At 54.0% G+C, this 21,640-nt stretch overlaps 5 protein-coding genes across 5 annotated transcripts, besides 1 other annotated feature; all 5 read left to right on the top strand.

The window, feature by feature from the left end:
* The first annotated feature begins 811 nt into the window (after window positions 1–811).
* Window positions 812–1,377: a repeat region.
* A 1,015-nt stretch (window positions 1,378–2,392) lies between these two features.
* Window positions 2,393–2,740, top strand: LPMP_351660 (universal minicircle sequence binding protein; the record flags this gene model as incomplete). Its single annotated transcript, XM_010704801.1, has 1 exon — window positions 2,393–2,740. One exon carries the CDS (start codon window positions 2,393–2,395, stop codon window positions 2,738–2,740), a length of 348 nt encoding a protein of 115 aa, XP_010703103.1.
* A 3,350-nt stretch (window positions 2,741–6,090) lies between these two features.
* Window positions 6,091–6,438, top strand: LPMP_351650 (universal minicircle sequence binding protein, putative; the record flags this gene model as incomplete). Its single annotated transcript, XM_010704800.1, has 1 exon — window positions 6,091–6,438. One exon carries the CDS (start codon window positions 6,091–6,093, stop codon window positions 6,436–6,438), a length of 348 nt encoding a protein of 115 aa, XP_010703102.1.
* A 5,514-nt stretch (window positions 6,439–11,952) lies between these two features.
* On the top strand, window positions 11,953–12,750 carry LPMP_351640 (proteasome alpha 1 subunit, putative; the record flags this gene model as incomplete). The annotated part of the gene is made up of 1 exon (XM_010704799.1): window positions 11,953–12,750. One exon carries the CDS (start codon window positions 11,953–11,955, stop codon window positions 12,748–12,750), a length of 798 nt encoding a protein of 265 aa, XP_010703101.1.
* A 1,046-nt stretch (window positions 12,751–13,796) lies between these two features.
* LPMP_351630 (hypothetical protein) lies at window positions 13,797–14,168 on the top strand (the record flags this gene model as incomplete). The annotated part of the gene is made up of 1 exon (XM_010704798.1): window positions 13,797–14,168. One exon carries the CDS (start codon window positions 13,797–13,799, stop codon window positions 14,166–14,168), a length of 372 nt encoding a protein of 123 aa, XP_010703100.1.
* Window positions 14,169–15,542: 1,374 nt separating this feature from the next.
* Window positions 15,543–19,175, top strand: LPMP_351620 (hypothetical protein; the record flags this gene model as incomplete). Its single annotated transcript, XM_010704797.1, has 1 exon — window positions 15,543–19,175. One exon carries the CDS (start codon window positions 15,543–15,545, stop codon window positions 19,173–19,175), a length of 3,633 nt encoding a protein of 1,210 aa, XP_010703099.1.
* Window positions 19,176–21,640: the final 2,465 nt, after the last annotated feature.

The raw sequence follows: 21,640 nt of genomic DNA, 5'->3' as shown, positions 1-21,640 counted from the left end.
GGGGGTATTTGATACCGCTCTCCCATTTGTGTCCTGCACTTTGTTGTCTCTCCTTTGTGTTTCTCATTATCGCTGTTGTTGCTGTTGTTGTTGTTGACGCGGTTGTTTCTCGTTCGACGCTTCGGCGCTTTTTTTTGTTTTGCGGTTGTATCGGACTCTCTCCGCCTTTAGCGCTACTTGTAGTTTGCTTTTATCGTTATATTTTCTCTCTTTTTTTTATTTTCCTCCTTCCCTCCGCTTCTGATGTTCCTGTTGTTGACCTGTGCGCTTGGGTGTGCTGAGGTAGGAGGCTTGTGACGCTCGTGCGTGCGTTCTCCCATGCCTATTCACTTTCCACTTCCTCCTCTTGACACAGGCCCCCCTCTCTCACCCTTTCCTCCCCTCTGCCTCAACACGATCGTTATTTCGCTTGCGCTCACGTTCTCTCTCTTCAGTGCTTTCTCCCTTCTTTTTATCCTTCTCGTAGCTTCTGGTCCGTAGCACTAGGTGGCGATAGTCGCTGTGTACTTGTTTGCATCTGCCGTTGACTGGATGCGTTGCTCTTGTTGCGCTTATTGAGGACACTTTTTTTTTTTTTGGTCATCCTATTGTTATGCCTGTTTGATTCGGAGTAGGAGACATAGCTTGAGTGACCGAGGCGGGCGGCGGCTGTGAGGGGGGATGTGCTCATGCTGGCGTGTGCGGTTGAGGACCTCACACCTCTTGCGTTGATAGAGTTCATGCATTTTTTCTTTCCTCTTTTCTGTCTTCGTCAGGCGGTCCTTACGGACTTCGTTTTTCGTTTTCTCCCGCTTTGGAGGGCTCTCGTCATGAAACGCCTCAGAGCAGCATTTCAGGGTCCGGTGACCCCACCTCTCTGCGGGGAAGCTAGGCAGCCTTCCTAATCTTGCCGATGCCGGACTACTTTTGGTGATAACAGGCTCCAGCCCCTTCGACGCACGGGGGGAGGGAGTTCAGAGCGATGGATCGCTACTGATGCCGGCGTCCAGATCGTGGAATGGCGCTGCATCGGAGCGGCCTGCGGCAGTGAGCAGGTCTGTATCGGCCGTGCGATGGGCACAGTTTCAACGTGTCTCGCACGCATCCTTCCCAACCCTCACCGACTACTGGTATGGGAGGCCTGAGCCTCACGCCGTGGAATGCACTGGGTAACGACCGGTACCATAGGCGCGGATGTGAGGGGCGACCTGCATCGCATTGTGTGAGCAGAGTTCGGGGCCGGAGCCCTGCTCCGACGACGGAACTACCGGACTGCTGTACTTGTGTGTGTCTACAGCTGCTTCGCAACACGCGTTGGGGCCTGTGACAGGACGAGCGGGGGTAAAGTGGAGTTCAGCTTGTGTGGCATGGCAGAATGGACACACTGAGGAAAAAAAAATGTCTGTGAAGAGAAGGCACATCTTTGTGTGTGTGGTAGTATGATGTTTGTGAGGAAAATAGTTTGGCGTGGTGTGCTGTGGTAGGTGAGAATACCAGTGGGGTTGTTTCCAGCATGCACGTGCGCTTGTTGTGTTGTGATGTCGGCCACAGCGAAGGCCCGAAGCATTCTTTCCCCTCGGGTGGAAAACAAAGGCACTTTCGTTTTTTTTTCCTTTGTTGTTCTTGATCCTTGAGAAGGCAAAATAAGGAACGAGGAACAAAATCGACATACGCGCGATGGCTCTTGTCTCTGTGCTTCCAAGATACGGTGACTGACACAGAAAGACAGCAGGGCGGCCTCATGCACCTCTGACAGGGATCTTGAATTGCGAGGCACACCTCTGGACTCCGCTCCCTCTGGCCGCGACGTGAGGAGGTGTGGCAGAAGGACAAGCAGCTGAATTGGCTATACCGTGCGGTCGTCCAGTGTCTTCTCTTCTGGATTCTGTTTCTGATTGCACGGCAGTGACTGCTGGTAGAGGAAATAGTCGACTGTGCGCGAGGGGCCAGCATTCACCCTGTTCCTTTTGCATCAGAGACATAAAAAAAAGAGCGGAAATACAGCCGTGCCTGGAGGCCATGGCGCTAACTGCTGGGTGGTTGTGTTGCTGTGAGAAAAGCGGGTCGGCCCTCTTCACAGACACCCCACCTCCACCTTCCTTTCGAAGATAAGAAGACACACGTGGACGTCTCGCGTGGTACTCTTCACTGCACGTTTCCATGTTCTGCCTTCACTCTCGTTTGCTTCCACCTCTTTGTTCTCATTTGAACCTTGTACGACACTCCTACGTGCTCATGCCTGCACACCGCTCACCATCTCATAATTGCGCGCACCTTTCTCTTCACTTCACCACCTTCCTCTTGCGCGCACACCTACCCCCCCCCCCCCCACACACACGCAGATTTCCACTCTCCCAAGTCTTCCCTCTCGCTTTCTCCCTCGCATTTTCTCCCTTCCCCTTCCTCCATCATCATGTCTGCTCTCACGTGCTACAAGTGTGGTGAAGCCGGCCACATGTCGCGCAGCTGCCCGCGCGTCGCGGCGACCCGCTCTTGCTACAACTGCGGTGAGACCGGTCACATGAGCCGCGACTGCCCCAGCGAGCGCAAGCCGAAGTCGTGCTTCAACTGCGGCTCGACGGAGCACCTGTCTCGCGAGTGCACGAATGAGGCCAAGGCCGGGGCTGACACCCGCTCTTGCTACAACTGCGGTGGCACCGGCCACATGAGCCGCGACTGCCCGAACGAGCGCAAGCCGAAGTCGTGCTACAACTGCGGCTCGACGGAGCACCTGTCTCGCGAGTGCCCGGACCGCCACTAGACATCTGGTGCAGGGAGCCGTAGTCGTCTCGTAAACACGCTGAGAAGAGGAAATGAATGGTAGGGAGGGAGATGTGCTTTTCTGTCACTGTAGTTGAGCACCTCTCTCAACTTCCCACCACCGGTATCGGGACGAAGTCACGCGTGGTAAGCAGAACCAAAAGTAGAGATGACATAGACAAGAATGCAGGATGGTGGCGTGACGGGAAGGAGCAAACAACAAAAAAAAGGACAGCGTTGGCACTCCATGTAAGCAGGAGAAGGCGTTGGCGGAACGGCAGGGAGTAGCGGTCGTAGAGGTTTTGGTGTGCTGTGGAGTCCGAGAAAAAAGGGCGCGTACGCCCAGGGATAGCGAGGCATTCGAACAAAATAGAGCGAAGGGCTGGAATGTGAGATGGAATGGAGGGACTGTGAGGGGGAAGCCTGGCTACCTTTCCGTAGAGCGGGAGAGGCAGGTGGGATCGCAGAGTCGCGTATGAAGAAATTGTAGAACATGTGTCGAGGTGGTGGAGTGACGAGTTCCATTGCGTTTCTTTCCCCCTTGACGTGTCTCTCTGTGCTCTCTTCTTTCTTTGCCGTTTCCCTCTTCTTTCTTTGCCCCCCCCCCCCACTCCCTCCCTTACTTTTGCTCTCGTTGATGCCGTCGTGTATCTCTATTGAGTTCTCCATCGCCTTTGGTGCAACACACACACACACGCCAACAGATGAACGCTGCTTTGAATTCTGTTGTCTTTCTCTTCGACGACTGCGGCCTCTTCCGTTCTTCTTTTCTTGAAGTGCGTGGGTAGCGGACACTGCAACCGCAATGTTGTGTTCCCATGTTTGCTTTCCGTCTCCGTCTCGAGCGCTCTCTTCTTCTTCCCTTGCCGCGAGACAGGTGAACTTGTACGTAGTCGCTAACAATCAGAAACACTTACGCCGCCAGCTGCACAAGGGATAAGCACGGCCCCCTCTTTACCGAAGGAGTCCACCTCACGCCTACATACCAACCGTGAAAGGACTGTAGGATACGTTAAAGAGGTAAATGTGCACCAGTGCAGAGAGGGGCAAGTGGGCGAATAGGCACATTGTGCATGACTTACAGAACTTGCCTGTTATTTTCGTCTTTGCTTTGCACGTCATCTTCAAGTGCAATAGCGGCGTTAGTGCAACGGCTTGTTCTCTTCTGCTTGTCTTTCTCTGTGTTACACGGTACGTGCGTGCGTTGTCTGCGGTGGAGAGAGAGAAAGAGAGAGGGGGGGGGGCGCGCGGTTATTCACGAGACTTTGTCAGCATGTGTGTGGTGTAGGTTGCTCTGACGGTGAGGGCACATCACTGCGAAGGGAGGACGGTAGAGGACTAGGCGTGGAGCATCAGAAGCAAATATGAAAGGAACACAGCTACACTTTGGCCTTGTGCATCGGTGTCCGCTGAACCTCTTCTCCCTTTTCCTCTTGCTGTTTTCGATCCTTCTTTGTGTACTCTCTTAGACTCCCTGCTGAGGTCCACCCGCTGTGTTCCCTCTCCTCTCCCTTCCTTCCTTTCTTCCCTCTCTTCTTCTGTTGTGTCTCGCGGGGATTCTGGCTTTTTTTTTTGCCCTTTCCTTTTCTTGCGTGCATAAGTCCTCTCTCTCTCTCCTTCTCTGTGTTTTATTATTATTATTTTTTTGTTTGTGTCTTTGAAATGGTCTGTTAAGGGGTTTACTTCACCCCACTTCTCTCGCTTCTTTACGGATCTCACTTTTAATCGCGGCCCATAACAAGGCGAACAGCCGGACCACAACCACAACCACAAAAAAAAAGAAACTGAAAAGATCGCCTGTCGTATTTTTTTTTCCGCGTCGCTTTTCTTGTTTTCGTCTCGTTTTCATTTCGATTGTCGGTCTTCTTCCTTTGGACACTCCCAGGTGGTGCGGGCATCGCTGGTCTCACTCATCACTTCGCCGTGCCTGGAGCCAATTAGGAGAGACACAAGCGAACAACAAAGAAGTAGGAAAAAGAATGAAAGGGAACGCAGAAAAAAAAAATGACAAGCACAATTGGCAACAACAAAAGGACCCTCCACAGAAAAAAAAAGTGTCGAAACGGGATCGAACCTTTTCGACCGCCGCCGCCAACTAATCTTTCGTTTCCTCGTCTCTTCTCTGCCGCTGCACAATACTTTCTGTGTCTGTGCCTATGGGTATACGTGTGCACGCATGTGAGGTACTCGCAGAAGCCGACTTACATACCCGGGCACACCCTTCCCCTCTGACTTCGTCATTTTTTTTCGCTCTCTTGTGTGCCTTTTGACTTCTGTCGGTCTGTGCTTTAACTAATGCACTTTTTTACTGGTCTCGTCTCGCGCTCCTCTGCGCTCGTCCCTGTATGTCCCTTTGGCGTAGAATACGCACTGTTTTCTGATTCGGTGCGCTCCTGAGAGAAGATGCCGGAAGAGATGCAACAGAGAACGACAAGAAATCAAAGGTGAGAGAGTCATGGTGAGAGCGAGTTAATGTATCGTTGTTTGTGGGGAAGAGGGACGATGGGGGGGGGACTGTACGCCACAGGTGCTTTTTCTTCCGAACGATGCGCCTGTACAAGCACAGGATTGTGAAAGCTCCCTCCCCTTTCCCCATGGTCATTTGTTTCTATGTCTTCATTCCTGCTACTATTGTTTCTCTCTCGACTGTTTTTCGTTACTTGTTTTCGGACAAGGAGAAAGATAGAAAAGCGAGACTGTGAAGGACATTAGGGAGGATGATCAGCCGTGTGGTGTTGTGTACTTGTGTTTTTTTTGTGGGTTTCACCTCTCCCTCTTTTCTTTACCCTCTTCTTTGCAGCACGAGAGGAAACATGTTTGGTTCCGACCTTAACCGGAACTGTAATCGACGAAAAGCTGGACAAGAAAGAGAGACCATGATATGATCGCGCTTTAACCAGCAATTTCGATGAAGGTATTGGTGGTGGTGCCGGGGGTGTGCGCAGAGAAGTACGCGGCTCGGTTTCACACCCCGCAGATTGATGAACTACGTTGTTCATCTCGCCACCTTCTCAGGTAGTGATGTGCGCTACGTCCTTGCCAGCGTCATTGCTGCATGTGACGGCAACATTGCCTTACTCTCGTGTCTGTCGCAAAGTGAATGCTCTTCCTCTGTCTTCATTTCCTCCACGTCGAATATCTACTGGCTTACATGCATCTCCTCTCTTTCATCATCGCTTCACGTTTTGCTCGGGGGTTTCTTGCTTCTGCATCTCTTGCGTGAACCCCCCCTCCCGACATTCTGCTTTCCTTTTTTCCTTGACGCACAACGCGGGCGCAGATTTCCACTCTCCCAAGTCTTCCCTCTCGCTTTCTCCCTCGCATTTTCTCCCTTCCCCTTCCTCCATCATCATGTCTGCTCTCACGTGCTACAAGTGTGGTGAAGCCGGCCACATGTCGCGCAGCTGCCCGCGCGTCGCGGCGACCCGCTCTTGCTACAACTGCGGTGAGACCGGTCACATGAGCCGCGACTGCCCCAGCGAGCGCAAGCCGAAGTCGTGCTTCAACTGCGGCTCGACGGAGCACCTGTCTCGCGAGTGCACGAATGAGGCCAAGGCCGGGGCTGACACCCGCTCTTGCTACAACTGCGGTGGCACCGGCCACCTGAGCCGCGACTGCCCGAACGAGCGCAAGCCGAAGTCGTGCTACAACTGCGGCTCGACGGAGCACCTGTCTCGCGAGTGCCCGGACCGCCACTAGACATCTGGTGCAGGGGGTAGCATTTTCATTCTCTGTGCTGTGTGACTCAGTGTGAAGGTCATGGGAAATCATGGGTATACCGCCGCAGCCACAATGTTTGTGAAGGAGGTTGAAGACAAGAGAGCAGGGAGCCGTTAAAGGGCACTTTCTGTGAATACAAACGGAGGAGGGATAAAAAGATGCGTGTGAAATGCCTGGAAACATCGAGCGAGTTGGTAGACAGCAGTGAAGCGATAAAATGAAGAATAACATAAGAAGTAACCACACCCGAGTCGCTCTGCAAGAAAAGCAAGAACACCCCATCTGGCAAGGGCGTAATGCACATGTCTGTTGAAGAGCACGGCGGGAATGACTCCGCTTTTCTTCACCAGGTGTTCGCACAGTTTGGTTCCCCACTCCTTCGCTCGTTGTTTTGCTTCTTTGGTTGGCGTACGTGTGGAGTTCCATCTTGGCGAATATCGTGTGTCGAAATGTGCGTGTCACGTCCCTGTTTGTGTGCGCGTGTGTTATACGTCTTCTCAATTTTCGCGTCTCTTCTCAAGGATGCGTGTTTTTTTTTTCTTTTCCACGCTATTAACCCTTAAAAAGTGGGAGGATAGCAAAAATGGTGCCCTTCTTTTCCCTCTCTCCTTGTTCTTCTCGCTTTCTCTATTCCGCAGTTGCGGAATGGAACGCATCGCGTGCCATCGTCTCGCCTTCCCTTGGTGTGCAGTGAGCAGTGTAGGCGTGTGTGTGTGTGCTTGTGTGTGTGTGTGTGGGGGGGGGCTTCTTGAGCGCGAATGTGTTTGCGTTTCTTGTCTTTCCGCCTTCCTCCTCTCCTATTTTCTCCGCTCATGCTTCTCGGGTGCCTTTTTTCACGCAGGCCTTTCCTAGGAATTGAGCCTGTGGAGAGAACTCATCGATTGAGCGAGAAGAAGAGACGTACGAAGACGGGGAAGAGGAGGAGGATGGAGAGAGGGCACCTCCCTTCTTGCCCCACATACACCCACACTCACCAACCCACACGCACGCCTTTCTCAATCCCTGTGATAGTGCAATGCCTCCTTTCTTTTTTCCTTCTACTGCATTTTTTTTTTCGTTTCACTGTTTATTTAATTTGCCACGCCAGCCTTGTCTATAAGGCATCTTTTTCGCTTATGTTTCTCCCTTTCCCGTATTTCTATGTTTCAGTTTTTTTTTTGTTTCGTTTTCTTCGCCTTTATTTCGCGTTTGGCTTTGTTGGGCAGTTCAAATTTTCTTTTTGGTGGTGGTGGTGGTGGTCTCGGTTTTGTTGGTTGGTTGACTGGTTGACTGGCTTTCGTAATGGGGGTGCTTCAGGCCACATACACCTCATGTGCTGTTTCTTTTTTATTATTGGTTTATCGGTTGTTACTGTGGCCTCTTTTCTAGTTTTATCTGTTCTTGCTGAAAGGCACCTCAGGAGCTCACACAACAACCACAGGCGGAAACGTGATTAAAAAAAAACGGTCACAGACGCACATCTCCTGTTTCCAAACTCCTATCGGATGGATACTTTGCCGTGGCGCACCCCCTTTGTATGACTGACCATTGTTTTGTATGCACTCGAGCCGCCCATTTCGCTCGCTCTCTCGTCATCGCGGGTGTGTATAATCATTGGATTCGAGGATCTCTCTTTTTCGGTTCACCTCCGCTGACCGTGCAGTGAGTCACCGAGCGACCCTTGTTAATACAATACCACGCACGTTTTTTTCCCAACCCCTACATTTACACTGTGAAGAGGGAGAGAGGAGTGGGCAGCAAAGGGTGATGAGGTAAGCAGGATCAGGGTGTCACGTTGAAGTATGGACGATAAGTTCTCAAAGCTTGAGGGGTATGCTGCCAGGAGCTATGGATGAGCTTCTCGCACACCCCATCACTGACACCCATTCACGTACACGCTATTTTACCCCCACTCACAAGGCTACAGAAGGTCTAGAGATGCAAAGGCAAGCGCACAAGCAAAGAGTCAGTGATGACAGCAAGAGGAAAAGAGGTGCCCATGGTAGGAGAGCGGGCAGCAACGAAGGGCAAAGAGTGAGTGTGTCTGATTGTGAAGGGCGAGGAGAGTCCTGTCACTTCAAGGGCTGAGGAAGGCAGAGGGGAGGGGCGAGGGCCAACGCAGATGGTAAAGGAATAGGTGGGCTGGGGCACAAGGTAAATAAGAGAACATATATATATATATATGTTGTGGGGATGACGGTGAAGTGGATCCTTAACAAAGGACTCGCCTCTTGTTCGCTCTTCATGCACGGGTACTTCGTGTGGGCACTTTGGGCTAGTCTCTCTCTCGTCTTCACGCTCCGTCTCTTTTCCATCTACCTGTGCGTGCTTCCCCCTCCCCCTTCTCTTTTCCCCTTGTCGCTTGATCTCGCATACGCTCGTGTCTCTTTTTGTTGTTGCTGCATGCTTCTGTAAATGCCAGTGCATCAAGCGATGTGTGAACAGAGCGTTTCACGTACACGTGGGCTTTGTGTGTGAATATACACAGAGAGGGAGAGAGAGAGGTGTGTACTGGCTTGCGCGTCTCTCTCTCTCTGCGTGTGCCCGAGTTCTTTCCATGTTGTCATTCCTACCTTGTGCTCGCAGACCAGCGCCACCCGCTGTGCTATTCCTGTTTCCCTCTTAATTGTTTCGCGTTCTGTGGTTGCCGATTCTTCGTTTCTACGCATCACTTTCTTCATGCCCCCCATTGATTGCTTTTTTTTTTGTCGGTCGTTGTTCTCCGTTCTGAGGACGACGCCACAGCGCACTGCTCGAATCACGACAGCAGTCAGGGCGGGTCGGAGAATCAAAGTGCAGAGGTAGAGGAAAAAGCGACGCGGCAGATACCGTTAAGAGAAGGTTGAGGTGGACGGGTGGCGAGAGGGTGCCGTTCGATGATGACTTGACGTTAATTCAACAAGTGAGGCTTCGCGTGGACGTACGACACCACGACTCTTTATTTTTTCCCTTTTTTTTTCTACGACGGTCGATAACTTCGTAAGGAATGACGGTAGTTCTGATTTCTTATCCCCTTCCCTCCGTTTTCCCTTACTGTCTCTGCTGTTGCTGTGTGTGTGTGTGTGTGTGAATACTGTTTTCCTGTAATTCAGCTGCTATTCACCACTCGCAGCGGTGACAGCGGGACTGTAGTGCAGTCTTCTTACTCCCCCCCCTGTACCGTAGCCCCTGCGAGTATCGCCTGACCTTCTTCTCTTTAACTGTTCTTTACGCATTTCTGTGCTTGGCATTCCTGATAGCACACGATCACTTCTATACGTGTGTATGTTCTGCGCAAGAATTGCCTACGAAAGAAGAAGACGAGGGAGAAGGGAATTTGGTGAAACCGAAGGTGAGGTGCGGGGTGGGGACGGAGGACGGCACGAGTGATGCGAGAATGTGTGCGAGTGAGCGAATGGGCGAAGAACGAGGAGTCGGAGGAGGAGGATAAGAGATCGAATGCTGCCGGCGAGGCAAGCCATCATCACAGCCGTGCAAAGGGGTTTCCTTTGTGCGTGCAGTGCGGTGTGCTCAGCCAGCTCTGCAGACGTGAACAAAGAAGAGGAGACGAAGAAGTGAGGTCGAGGAGAGAAGAATAGGAGTGAGAAGCGGAACGACGGATCAACGGAGTCAAGGAAAAAAGAGGGAGGAGGAGGAAAGCGAATGGGCGGGAAAGTAGAGAATCTCGCAAGGCTCACCGCCGTTTCACAACACCAGGAGACAACAACAACAAAAAGGAAATGCATAACTTTCCATACACACACGAGCGCTGTTCTTTCCTCTGCGTCTTGTCTGTTTCACCAATGTGCGTGTGTGTGCGCTTCGCTTTCGTCCTCTTTTCGGTGATTTTTTCTTTTGTGTGCCCTTGTTGGTTGGAAGTGCGCCCCTCCGAGAAGTGGAGAGGAAACGTGTGGAACGAACTAACCGAATGAACGCTTGAGAAAAACACAAGAAAGGGGCAGCACCAACGGAATGGCGAACGGACTGAGAGCGATCTCGCCTGGAACTCAGGGTCACACACACACACACACACAAACCCATCCACACCTATGCGCAGATGCGGATTCATGCGCGATCGTATGCATCCCGAACACGAAGCCTCAGTGCAAAAAAGGGGACTCTCATCGACTTGTTCAGGCGCTCATGCAACTCTTGGCTCTCATTGTTGTGCTTTGTGTGTTATGTGCGTCTGTTGATCTGTGCCTATGTTCTCGTGTCTTCTCTGTTCAAGAGAATTTGTTGTGTGCTCAGTTTATTTTGCAAGGCTCTCAGGCCGTATCAAGCGTTTTTTTTCTTCCCTTTAGTTTCCCCATTCATTCTACGGACATGATCCTGCATGTGTGTGTGTGTGTGTGTGTGTGTGTGTGTGTGTACGTGTGTGTGTGCGTGTACGCGTATGCTGGTCGCCTTTTTTTTCTTGTTCAGCGTGGCAAACGGAAAAGAGTGAAGGGTCATAGAGAAAACCCGCCATAAGCACAAGCAAAAACAGAAAGAGGAAAAGCGAGAACGCGAATAGCAGCAAAGAAGGACAGGGGTGAACAGGCCACTCCCCACCCCCCAAAAAGCCTCTTCACGGAGGAGTACAGAGCAAAAGAGACGGAGCAGACACACCGACGCCGAAGAAAGCCGATAGAAAAAAAAACAAGCATGTGTCAAAGAGGAATATGGGTAAGGAAGCTAAACGAAAAAGACGGAGAGCAGCGGACGATTCAAAGTCAGAACAACAAACAGCAGCAACAAAAAGGCAGAGGCGTTTTGTGTCTCTCCCTTTCCGCTGTTTTCCGTGTGTTGCGCTGTTTTCTGTTTCGTCGACGTTTTCTTCTTCCCCCCTCCTCCTCCTTTTTTGTTCTGATTTGTTGTCTTGTGTGCGAATCGGTGTCGTTTTGTCTGTTTTGTTGTTGTTGGTTGACGCGTGTCTCACTTTTCTGTCCTTCTTGCTGCCTTTGCCGTTTTCATTTCTCGTCTCAGGCCAGTACGTCAAGAACGACAAAAAAGCAAAAAGAAAAAGAGGCGAGACGTTCAAGCCATTACCGAAGGTGCAGTCAGAACGGGGAGGTGGAAGGAGGGGGGGGGGGTAGAGGGCCTACCCCTTTCTTCTTTTTTTTCCGCTACTTCTCGCACCTCCCTCTCTCCATTCTTGTACAGCAGCGGCGGAGGTACAGACGTGTGACTACACGCGGAGTCTCATACGTTAGCATGTGTGAGCTGCAGCGCTTCAGCTGCACAGGGAATGAACGGAAAGTCTGATGTGCATGTGTGCGCGCGTAAAATCAGAGGACGCTACATCACATCAAACTCATCGCTGCCCGCACGCCTCCACTTTGTCAACTTTTTTTCTTTGCTCGTTCTCTCTTTCTTTTCATCGCTACTCTCTAATGTTGCTGTGCTCTACGTGTGCGTGTGTGTGTCTACCCCCCTTTTCTTCGCCAAATAACTTACAGAAGCAACAGCGACGTTCACAGGCTCCCGCTCCCCTTTCCACACACCCACACCCAAGTACAAACACCGAGGCTGTATCGCGACCTGCAGTACATCATGTTTAAGAACGAGTACGATAACGACATCACGACCTGGAGTCCGACGGGTCGGCTCTTTCAGATCGAGTATGCGAATGAGGCTGTCAATAACGGTTCGGCGACGGTCGGCGTGAAAGGGAAGGACTTCGTGGTGCTCGCCGCGCTCAAGCGCAGCCCTGTCGCGGAGCTGTCCTCGTACCAAGAAAAGGTCTTTGAGATTGATGAGCACGTAGGCATGTCCATCTCGGGCCTCGTGGCGGACGGCCGCGTGCTCGCGCGTTTCCTGCGCACCGAATGTATGAACTACCGCTACATGTACGACAATGGCATGCCGGTAAATCAGATGGCGAACATGATCGGCGAGAAACACCAGCGCCACATCCAGTGCAGCGGTAAGCGTCCCTTCGGTGTCGGCCTGCTGCTCGCTGGCCACGACCGTCTGGGACCTCACCTGTACCAGACAGTGCCATCTGGTGATGTCTATGACTACAAGGCCACAGCGATGGGCGTGCGCTCGCAGGCCTCCCGGACGTACCTGGAGAAGCATTTTGAGAGCTTCCTCAATTGCACCCTCGATGAGCTGGTCGCGCACGCGCTCAAGGCCCTCGCCTCGGCCACATCGGAGGGCGTAGAGCTGAATGTCAAAAACACCACCATTGCCATTGTAGGCAAGGATACCCCCTTCACCATCTTCGAGGAGGAGAGCGCGCGCAGGTACTTGGACGGGTTCAAGATGCGTCCAGAGGACCGCGTGGTAGCGGCGGATTATGAGGACGAGGAGGTGCTGCACGAACAACCCCTGGATGTAGAGGAGTAAACGCAATCTCCGTGACGGAGCTGTTGACATGAGCATTGCACCACGTGGAATTCCATGCGTTTGCCTATGTATCTGAGGGCACGCGAAGTAGGAGAGGGAGATGCTGTATCACTCCTTCCTCCGAGCCCCTTATGACCTCTCACAGGGACAGCATCGCTATGTGTGTAGTGAGCTTGCTCCGGCTCTCTCCTTTTGCCCCCCTTTTTTATTTTCTTCTCCGTATGCTGGTGCCCTTCTGCATGTCATATGCGTGCGTGCGCATGTATGGATGTCTGAGCAGCTTGCTGAGTGGTGGTGGGTGAGTGGAGTAGGTAGGGGTGTGGGGGAGGGCAGCAATATCCCCTATTCGTTTTACCCCTTATTGACTGTTACCCTCTTCTTCCTTTCTATCCCTACAATAGGCGTGCGTAGCTGTGTTTTTGTTGGTGCCTTGAGACTGTGTTTGATTGAGGCGACTGAGTTGAAGGCGCAGGTATTCGTTGCATGAACCCACCTCCGCCTCAAGGGGAATACATGAGAACAGAAATGTTTCCAGCGACAGGGATTAAGGGGGGGGGAGAGGGAGCGCATGTGTGACTCGTGCACTCACTCCTGTCCTCGCTCGTACGCTACACTGGTCATGACGGAAAAAATGCTGGCCGCTCCGCGAACCGTGCAGCTTCAGAGAAATGCTTTGAGAATTGCTGGAAGGGATGCAAACGTCATGGTGCTGGCGTTCTGTGTGTGCCGTATGCTCCCCCTCGCCCCGCCATTTTTGCTGCCTTAGCAGTCCGCTCATCGATATTCTTTAACGCTTTTCTTCTCTCTCGCCCCTCTTCTCCGCTCTGCTCCACGCTCCCTTCTTCACACGGAAACACACATATTCCCCCTTTGGCACCCCCGCCACAGCACTGTAGTTGTACAGCAATCGAGGGTTTCTCACAGGACACACGCCTCTCTACCTCCTTCCCTCATTCGCACACTGAAAGGCGCGGTGTTCCTCCTCCCTGAAAGCGAAGGCGAACGTCGAAAGTGAAATAAAAAGAACATACAAAATAACAACTCTGATGCCCCGCAAGGCTGCTGCTGCGACCACGAAGGAGCGGTCCTCTAGCGAGGAGAGCGTCTCCAGCGTGGACAGCATCTCGAGCCTTCCAATCATCAAGGAGGCCCGTACGGAGGATGCGACTGTGACTGCTGCGCAGGCACCTACATGTCAGCTCTCTCCACCGGCCACGTCTGCGGCCATGCCAGGTGCTGCCGAGGAGGTTGTTCCTCTTGCTGCGCTCGTAGCTGTCAACGTGGACCGCAACGAGGAAGCTAGTTTTGGGCTGCTGAAGGAGCCGGGTGCGCCGTCCGCAGATGTCCGGCGCGTCACGACGGAGGGCGAAGGCGCACCTGCCATTCCAACAGATCTGCTGCAGCTCCTAAGCGGGTAAGGTGGGAAGCCTGCAGTCCGTAAGGTGAGGAAGGCAGGTGTGCCTGGTGGAGCGAGAAATCCTGCAGCATCGCCGGCGACACCACAAACAGCGGACTCGCACCCTTCGGTACTGCGCACCTGTTTGCTGTATTGCAGGTGCGTTCTCGTGTGTGGACGTCGCGGCTCGCTTGCCGCTGTTTTGAGGAAATGTCCAGAGTTTCTGCCTGCTGCACTAATAGTGCGCTCGATGACGCATGCCTGACGGCGTGTGTGAACCTGCTGTTGGGCATGGGTGCTGGTATTTTTCTTGTTCGCGTATGCTGACGTGTTGTGAAGCCTCCAATGGGCGCACAGGCGCATTGCTCGATCAGCGAGGAGTCCTGATCAAGTCAGGCAGGCTAACACCAACAACTGAAGCTTATACAGGTGTATAATCGCCATGTGCCGAAAAAAGAAGTTTTACTGCGCTACTGAAACGCACAGAGCGTCCTCTCGTTCTCATCCTCATCCTCGATATGTCTACTGCACGACTCGCCCTTCGTGTGGCGGCGCAACATCGTTCCGCTTTACTCGTACCGTGGTGCAGCAGGGAAAAAGGGCTCCCCATGACGCTGCTTGTTCCCTTCAGGGCTTTCGTTATGCCCCCTTTCTTGTTTGGTGTGCGGCAACAACGGTGCGCATATGCCCACTTGCTTCAATAGTACGCCCTCCCTCCTCCTCCTCCTCTTCGTTCTTTTCCCTCTATATTGGCCTTTTCGTCCTGCTGTCCCTCACCCCCTCCCACGGCTGACAAACATCCTCAGCACCCCCCCTCCCCACGTCCGCCTACACCTTCCTCCCCCTCTCTCCCTTTCTCTCACATCTGCGCGTTCTTGTGTGGGCAGTGCAGCGGAACACGCACTAGGAGGGACACACACACAGAGAGAGAGAAAAAAGTGCTTCTGTATTCAAGTGGAGTCACATCGCTTGTCTAGAGGGCCACAATTTGCGTGCTGGACCTTACGATACCCCACTCTCGTCTTTGCCTTGACGACCCCCATCACACGGAACTCACCTTCACCGACAACTACAGTCATCTACACACCCCATACACCCATACACACACAGATTGCACAACAGTGGAACGCAGAGAGAGACGGAGAACTCTACGCCATCGTAGTTGCTTCTTTTTAGTTGGCATAGAAGGTGCTAGCATCTGCCGGGTGCACACCACGCCGTAAATACCGTGCCGTATCTCAGTCCACGCAGCACCAAGTCCCTTCAGCGACCCATTTGCTCCGCAGCAGACAAAAGGTGCTTTCTGCACTGCCGTTGGAAAGCGTACGTCACAGGCTTTTTTGCTCTCCCTGCTCGCGCCTGCCTATCATTCTCACCTGCAAGCCAGTTTTTGGTGATGTCGGCGAAGAAGTCTACCCGATCGCGATGCGAGCCCTCTCCGCGCGCCTCCCAGCACAGCGAGGAGGTGAATGCGGCGTCAGAGGTGTACGATGTGGCATCCCTGCTCATGGACGACGCAGCGGCCACTCCGCACCAGCGTGGCTCTCAACCGCCGCAAAAGGCGTCCAAGAAGACGTCCCGGCAGGATAGTCGCGGAGGCGCTGCTGTTGACGGAGCGACCACTGCAGCTCAGCAGCCGATCTTGGCAGCGGCTGAGGCCGCCTCCCTTGCCGAGTCGTCGCTACAGCTCCTTGTGGACGGCACTAGCGTCGTGTTGAGTGCCACTGAGGCAATTCTCTCTGTGTACCGGGGTGGAGACAAGGAGCGAGCCCTGTGCGCTATTCTTAACGTGCTTGCAAAGGCGTCCGGCGTCGCTGAAGTGGAGCTGGACGCGAGTGCGCTCGTCGACGGAGTGGAGATACGGCCACTCCTGGAGGAGCTGTATGCGCGGGTACCGGAGGACTCGGAGGCGTACCTGCTCGTGAATAAGGATGCACAGTACAAACGCTTTCGGCGCACCCTTCCGGCGTGGTGCACGTTGTTGATACAGGACGGCTTTGCGTCGGACGTGTTGCTGGACGAGACCTTTTTGCCTGTTCTCTCACATTGGATCATCGCCATGAGCGAGAGTAAGTCGCGTTCCTTTCGCCATACTGCTACTGTGGCACTGCTCGCGTTTGTGCAAGCGCTCTCCAGCGTGGCTGCTGACCTGCAGAGTCAGCTGGCGCTGCTGCGCACGAAGAAGGAGATCAGCGCCGTTCAGCGGAAGCGCGACAAGGTCGTCGAGTGGCGCGATCACATCTTCTCGCAGGCCATCCATCAGAGACTGCGCGACATTGCTCCAGATATCCGCCTCGCCGGCTTCCAGGCACTCCGTCGGTGGATTCTGGAGTTTCCGGACGAGTTTATGACGAACAAGTACCTGCGCTACCTTGGCATGCCGCTTCACGACAAAAGGCCAGAGCTTCGAGCCGAGGCGCTGGACACAATTTTGCAGGCCCTCGCCCGCGTCCCGGATGCCTACAGTCGGCTGCATCTGTTCCTGCAGTACTTCACGAGCCGACTGGTGGAGCTGAGCAACGACGTTGACCTTCACTGCGCGGAGCTGGCCATTCGCGTGGTTGCCATGATGGTCCGCAGCGACAGCGACGTGCCCGAGGGAAGTGAGCTACTGAGCAACGAGAAGGTGGATCAGGTTCTCTTGACTCTTTTCGACGAGCGCCCGACCATCCGCGCCGCCGCGGGTATCCTGCTGAAGGTCTTTATCCACTGCCGTACCTCGGCGGAAGAAAGCGAGGCAGCCCAGGTGAGTGTTGCCACTGAGCTCCTATGCTCCTTCGCTGCCACGCTGCGCTCGCAGTACCGCGAGGCAATGCCCGAGAAGTACTTGATTGACGCTCTCTGGACACCAGAGCGACCGCCGCTGTTACTGACCGAGTTCCAGCCCATCCTCGCTGCCGCGCAGTCCGACAAGCCGCTTGACGCCCTGGTCGGCTTGCAGTTGATGGCGGCACTGTTGCTGAAGGTGCAGGGACGGCTGACGCTGGGGCCAGTGCCGAAGGATGACCGTCGCGGCGGCGCGGTGACAGCAAGCAAGAAGATTCCGCCCATGGCAAAGGAGGAGGCGGAGGTGCTGCTGCATCGCCTCAGTGAAGATGCAGTGAATGCTCTGTGCACCATCCTGGAGGTGCACTGTGGCACAGAGGATATTCTGCAAGCCGCCGCGGAAGTTTGTGCTGCACTGGACCTCTCCACCTTTACTTCACAGCGTCATCAGGCAGCCCTGTCAGTCCTTCTGATTGAACTGCGGAAGGCAACACTAAACTCACCGTGCACCGCCCTGGAAATACGCGAGAGTCTCACCAAGGCGTGGCATCATCTGGCCTTCACAGCGCACCCACTGCGCACCGAAGCACATGCCCACCTGCAAGAGCTACTCAAGAGTGTCATGGTGCAGTTTTCGCGAGCGGCCAAAGCGTTGTCGAGAGGCAGCCAGAGAAATTCGCCGGCTGATACCGCTGAAATGCTGCACGCGTGCGCCCGTATGAACCTGGCCTCAGCCCTCGCTCCTATCGGGGCACACTGGCCACAAATCCAAACGATGCTGGCGGGGATTCTGGCGGCACAGCCGGCGGCCGACGCGTCGCTAGTGATGTTGGTGGTTGGCACCGCCGTGCAGTGTCTTCTCTGGCAGGTGAGCAGCTACGCTGACGAGACGAACCCGGCGCTGTCACTGTCGGACCTGAAGGCGCACATGCGGGACGTGGTGACCAGTGTGTTGCGGTATCAGGCGGAGGCAGAGGACGGGGCGCACGCCATCGACTCGCCGGGTGCTGCGGCAGATGGCGTTCCTGTGCTGCCTCGTGCGGAGGTGTTTGCCTACCTCTGTGATCTTCTGGCTCTCCCGTATTACGATCTAGCTCAGGTGCAGCAGGAAGTGCTTGTGCGGCTGCTTCGCGGATTGTACGAGCAGCTCTCTGCAGAGCTGCGTAGCGCTCAGGACTACTTGAAGGTGCACTTGCTGGGGCACAGAGCCCAGCAGCAACAGCACCCATCTCAAGCTTCTAGCTGGGCGGCTGCGGGCCTGGCTGAATTAGTCACGGCGCGACGCGTGTGCTCGCGTGTGGAGGCGCTTCAGCTCCGGCTCGTGACGAGCGTTTCGCGACTCTTCCTCTTTAAGCGGCTTGACTCCGTCTTGGCGGCGTCGTTCTTATCGCTGTGGACACACACGCCGTCAAAGGCGGTCTCCAATACGTTCAAGAGCCTTTTCCACACTCTGCGCGATCTCGCCGGTGACGACGGCTTTACTCTTGAGCGGGACATCCTCCTCGCGGCGTACCATTACTGCGCCGAGGTTGGCGCGACACCGGTTTCTGTTGAGGCGCTCTACCAGATAGGGTTGAAGCTATCTTCGTTGCACTTTATCGGCACAGACCGGCTGTACTCGTGCTGTCCGGCCATGGTGCGCTTCGGCGTGGACTTTGCCACGTCAACAGACCCACTTCTTCTGCAGGCTGTCACGTCGTACGCTGGAAAGCTGCGCCCAACTGATGCGCTCCACGTGCTGCGGGATCAGCTGAGCCGGAGTAGCATGTTCACAGAGGCCACCAACTCTTATGTCCATGCTTTCGTGGCTGCCTTGCGGAAAGCTGCAAAGCTCGACGACTCGGCCGTATCCTCGTCAATGGCTGGCAGGAAGCGCCAACGGGCTCTGACCGGCGCGACAGAGCTGGCGGAGGAAGAGGGCATGCTCAACGCGATCACGCAAGGCTTGTCTGCGGGCTCGAACGCTGCCACTGGTGCAGCCTCCACGTCCGTCCCCTCAGTTGACCGAAGGCAACGTATCTCGGTCGCGTCACGCGTGGTGACCGCTGACGGCTGGCACGTTCGTGCTACTGGTGCGAGTCAGGGTAGTGCAGAGGATGTCGTCGAGGTCGATGCCACGCAGGATCAGCGAACCGTTGCCGCCGCCGCCCGTCCCCACCGCTCTGTGGTCAATGTTCCCACCACGCAGGAAACGGCACTGTCCTCCCTGGCGGATGCGTTGGACAGCGACGAGGTGTTTGTGGCGACCGAAGAGTACGAGTAGGCTCATCCCCTTGAATCTGGCATGCCCCCCCCTCGCCCTTTAATGCGCACGCCTATCTAGACAACGACAACAGCCTAGGACGGAGCTGATGGATGCGTTCCCAATGAGCGACACCTCTCTCTTCCTCCGTCTCGGTTGAGGGCAACACGCATAGGATGGCAGTGAAGCAGCAGCTGCAGTGTTTTTCATTTTGTTTGTGGGGTGATAGTGGTGGCGCTGGAAGGCAGGACTGGGCCTGTATGTGCGATAGACCAAGAGAGGGAAGTGTGAGTTGAGTAATAAAAGATCAACGGGAGGGGGTCATGGTTGGTCGTCATAGAAGCGCACTGCTGCGCTCTTGCTATCGTCGATCCAGCAATCCCACAGACTGGATCGGCATTATGCGACATAGAAGAATAGCGCATGTGCAGGTGTGCTCGTGCGTTGAATGTTTTTTTTTTCCGTGCGTCTTCGTGCGGGCTATGCGGTAGGTGCGGCGTTTGAGGCATCCTGATTTGTGTCTTTCCTCTCACTTGTCTTGATTTGTTCTTCGAGCAAAGGAAAGACAAGGGGTTTCCTGCACGCTCACCGCTCATGCACAAGAGGGGAAGGGTAAACAGCGCGCGAACGGAGAGTTTAGCGGGACTGGATGATGGAAAGGAGGGTAGAGGGAAGTGACCGACAGGCGCCGAGCGACGTGCGGTAGTGCCCTCCCCCAGTCTTCTTAAGCCATGTACCCACGTGGTGCAGTGCTGATTTCTTTCCTCCTCGTTTGGGCGTTCCGCGTCTTTGTATGGGAGTCCCTTTGCGCTCTTTTTTCCGTTTACTTTTCCCTTTTGTTTGATACTCTGCATGCTGTGATTCTCTCTCTCTCAGCTCAGTGAAGAGAGGGGGAGGGGTTCGCAGCGCCAGAAGAAACTCAGTGACCGAGACGACAGAAAACAAACGATTGGTAAACACTGCTGCGATGAAGAGCTTAGGATAGGCTGTCTATTGCGTCACAGAATTCGTGCAGAATGTGTACGGCGGTGTTGTGTGTGTTCGATGTCCCCGGACGTGTCTGTCTCTTGAGCTACCAGGGGCGATGCGAGACTGCCTCGGTGACTTGTTTTGCGTCGCTGTTGCAATGACCGCAGCCAACCGCCAAATCTTCTGGTGTTGTGAGGGTTGCGCGCTGTTTCGCTTTAGGACATCTTTTTTTCTGCTTTACCTTCACCTCGCTAAAATCATACTCGTCCCTGCATCTGATGCGCGAAACGGCACAACTCGTCCTCCTTTTCCTTGCTTCCCTTTCCCACCTTGCGATTTCTACCGCACCTTCTCTGATCAACGAGCACACAATTACACCCACACACACCTACCGCATAACCACAGGGCACACTATCGATAGTCTCTGCTGCGAGCAGGGTTTCCAATACGAAGGAACACCGAAGGAGGGAAAAAGCCAACAAACAAAATATCCTCACTGTCGCTCTTCTGCCTGACTGGCTTGTCACACTCCACGCTTACGAAGAGTACCTCTGCTCCCTTTCTTTTCGGAGGTGTGCGCCCACGGATACTCCCACAAATACCTCTCCTCTTGTACCTTGTCATTCTGTTTTTCTCGCTCTCGCGTCTTCAGCGCATTTCTTTCGACGAGTACGCACCCCAACTCGGCGGGCCTTTGTGCGTCTGTGAGTTTGCCTCCCTTTTTTGTTGTGAGGCTTTTCGTTGAGGATTCGTACTACAACATCTTCTTGGATACTTTTTGACTGTCTTATGTGTTCTTTGTAGATCACGACTGTACTCTCAACGCTCTCCTTTTTCTCTGTTTTCTTGTCCATGTATGCGGGGCGTCCCACCATCTGGCTGCCGTCCATCCCCCTTCTTTGTCTCTTGGCGCTGTCGTTCTCTCTGGTTTCACTGTTTTCTCTTTTCACCGCCCCCCTCCCCGCTTTCATCGTCTCGTACTTGTTGTCGCAATCTCTAATTCTTTTCGCTTCTAGATTTTCTACTTTGTCTTGTCGTCGTCTCAGCGGGCTGCTGTGGGTGTGCGTTGCCCCCCCCCCTCTCTCTCTCTGTGCCCCTTCAACTCTTCCCTCCCTCTGTCGCCTCCGAAATTGCCGTTTCAGCACTGCTCGGCTTCTTTTTGGGTAGTTGGCTGATTGTTTTTTTTTTTTCGGGTTGTATTTTGTTTTCCTTCCTGACAGAGAGCCTCAGGTTGCACTTTGGCACTGCAGCTACGTTTGCTCTCTCTTTCTCTTTCTCTCCCTCTCTCCCTCGGCTTCTGTGGTCGGCGGGCGCGTGTCCTTCCCCCCCTTTGCGCGCTTTCATTTTCTGCTACGTACACCTGACTCTAGCCTGGGCATGCGTTGTATGCCTGCGTCTGTTGCTGCACTTTACTTTCTCTTACACGTTTCCTGCTGCACCTCCACCGCCGTGCGCGCAGACTCTGTAGGCTCGGGTCTCACCTAGATTTGTCGTGGTACGGGGCTCACACGCCGCTC

The sequence above is a fragment of the Leishmania panamensis genome (assembly GCF_000755165.1).
Source record: "Leishmania panamensis strain MHOM/PA/94/PSC-1 chromosome 35 sequence".
Lineage (NCBI taxonomy): Eukaryota > Euglenozoa > Kinetoplastea > Trypanosomatida > Trypanosomatidae > Leishmania > Leishmania panamensis.
Note: the sequence above shows the minus strand (reverse complement) of the source record. Positions and strands in the feature narration are given on the sequence as shown.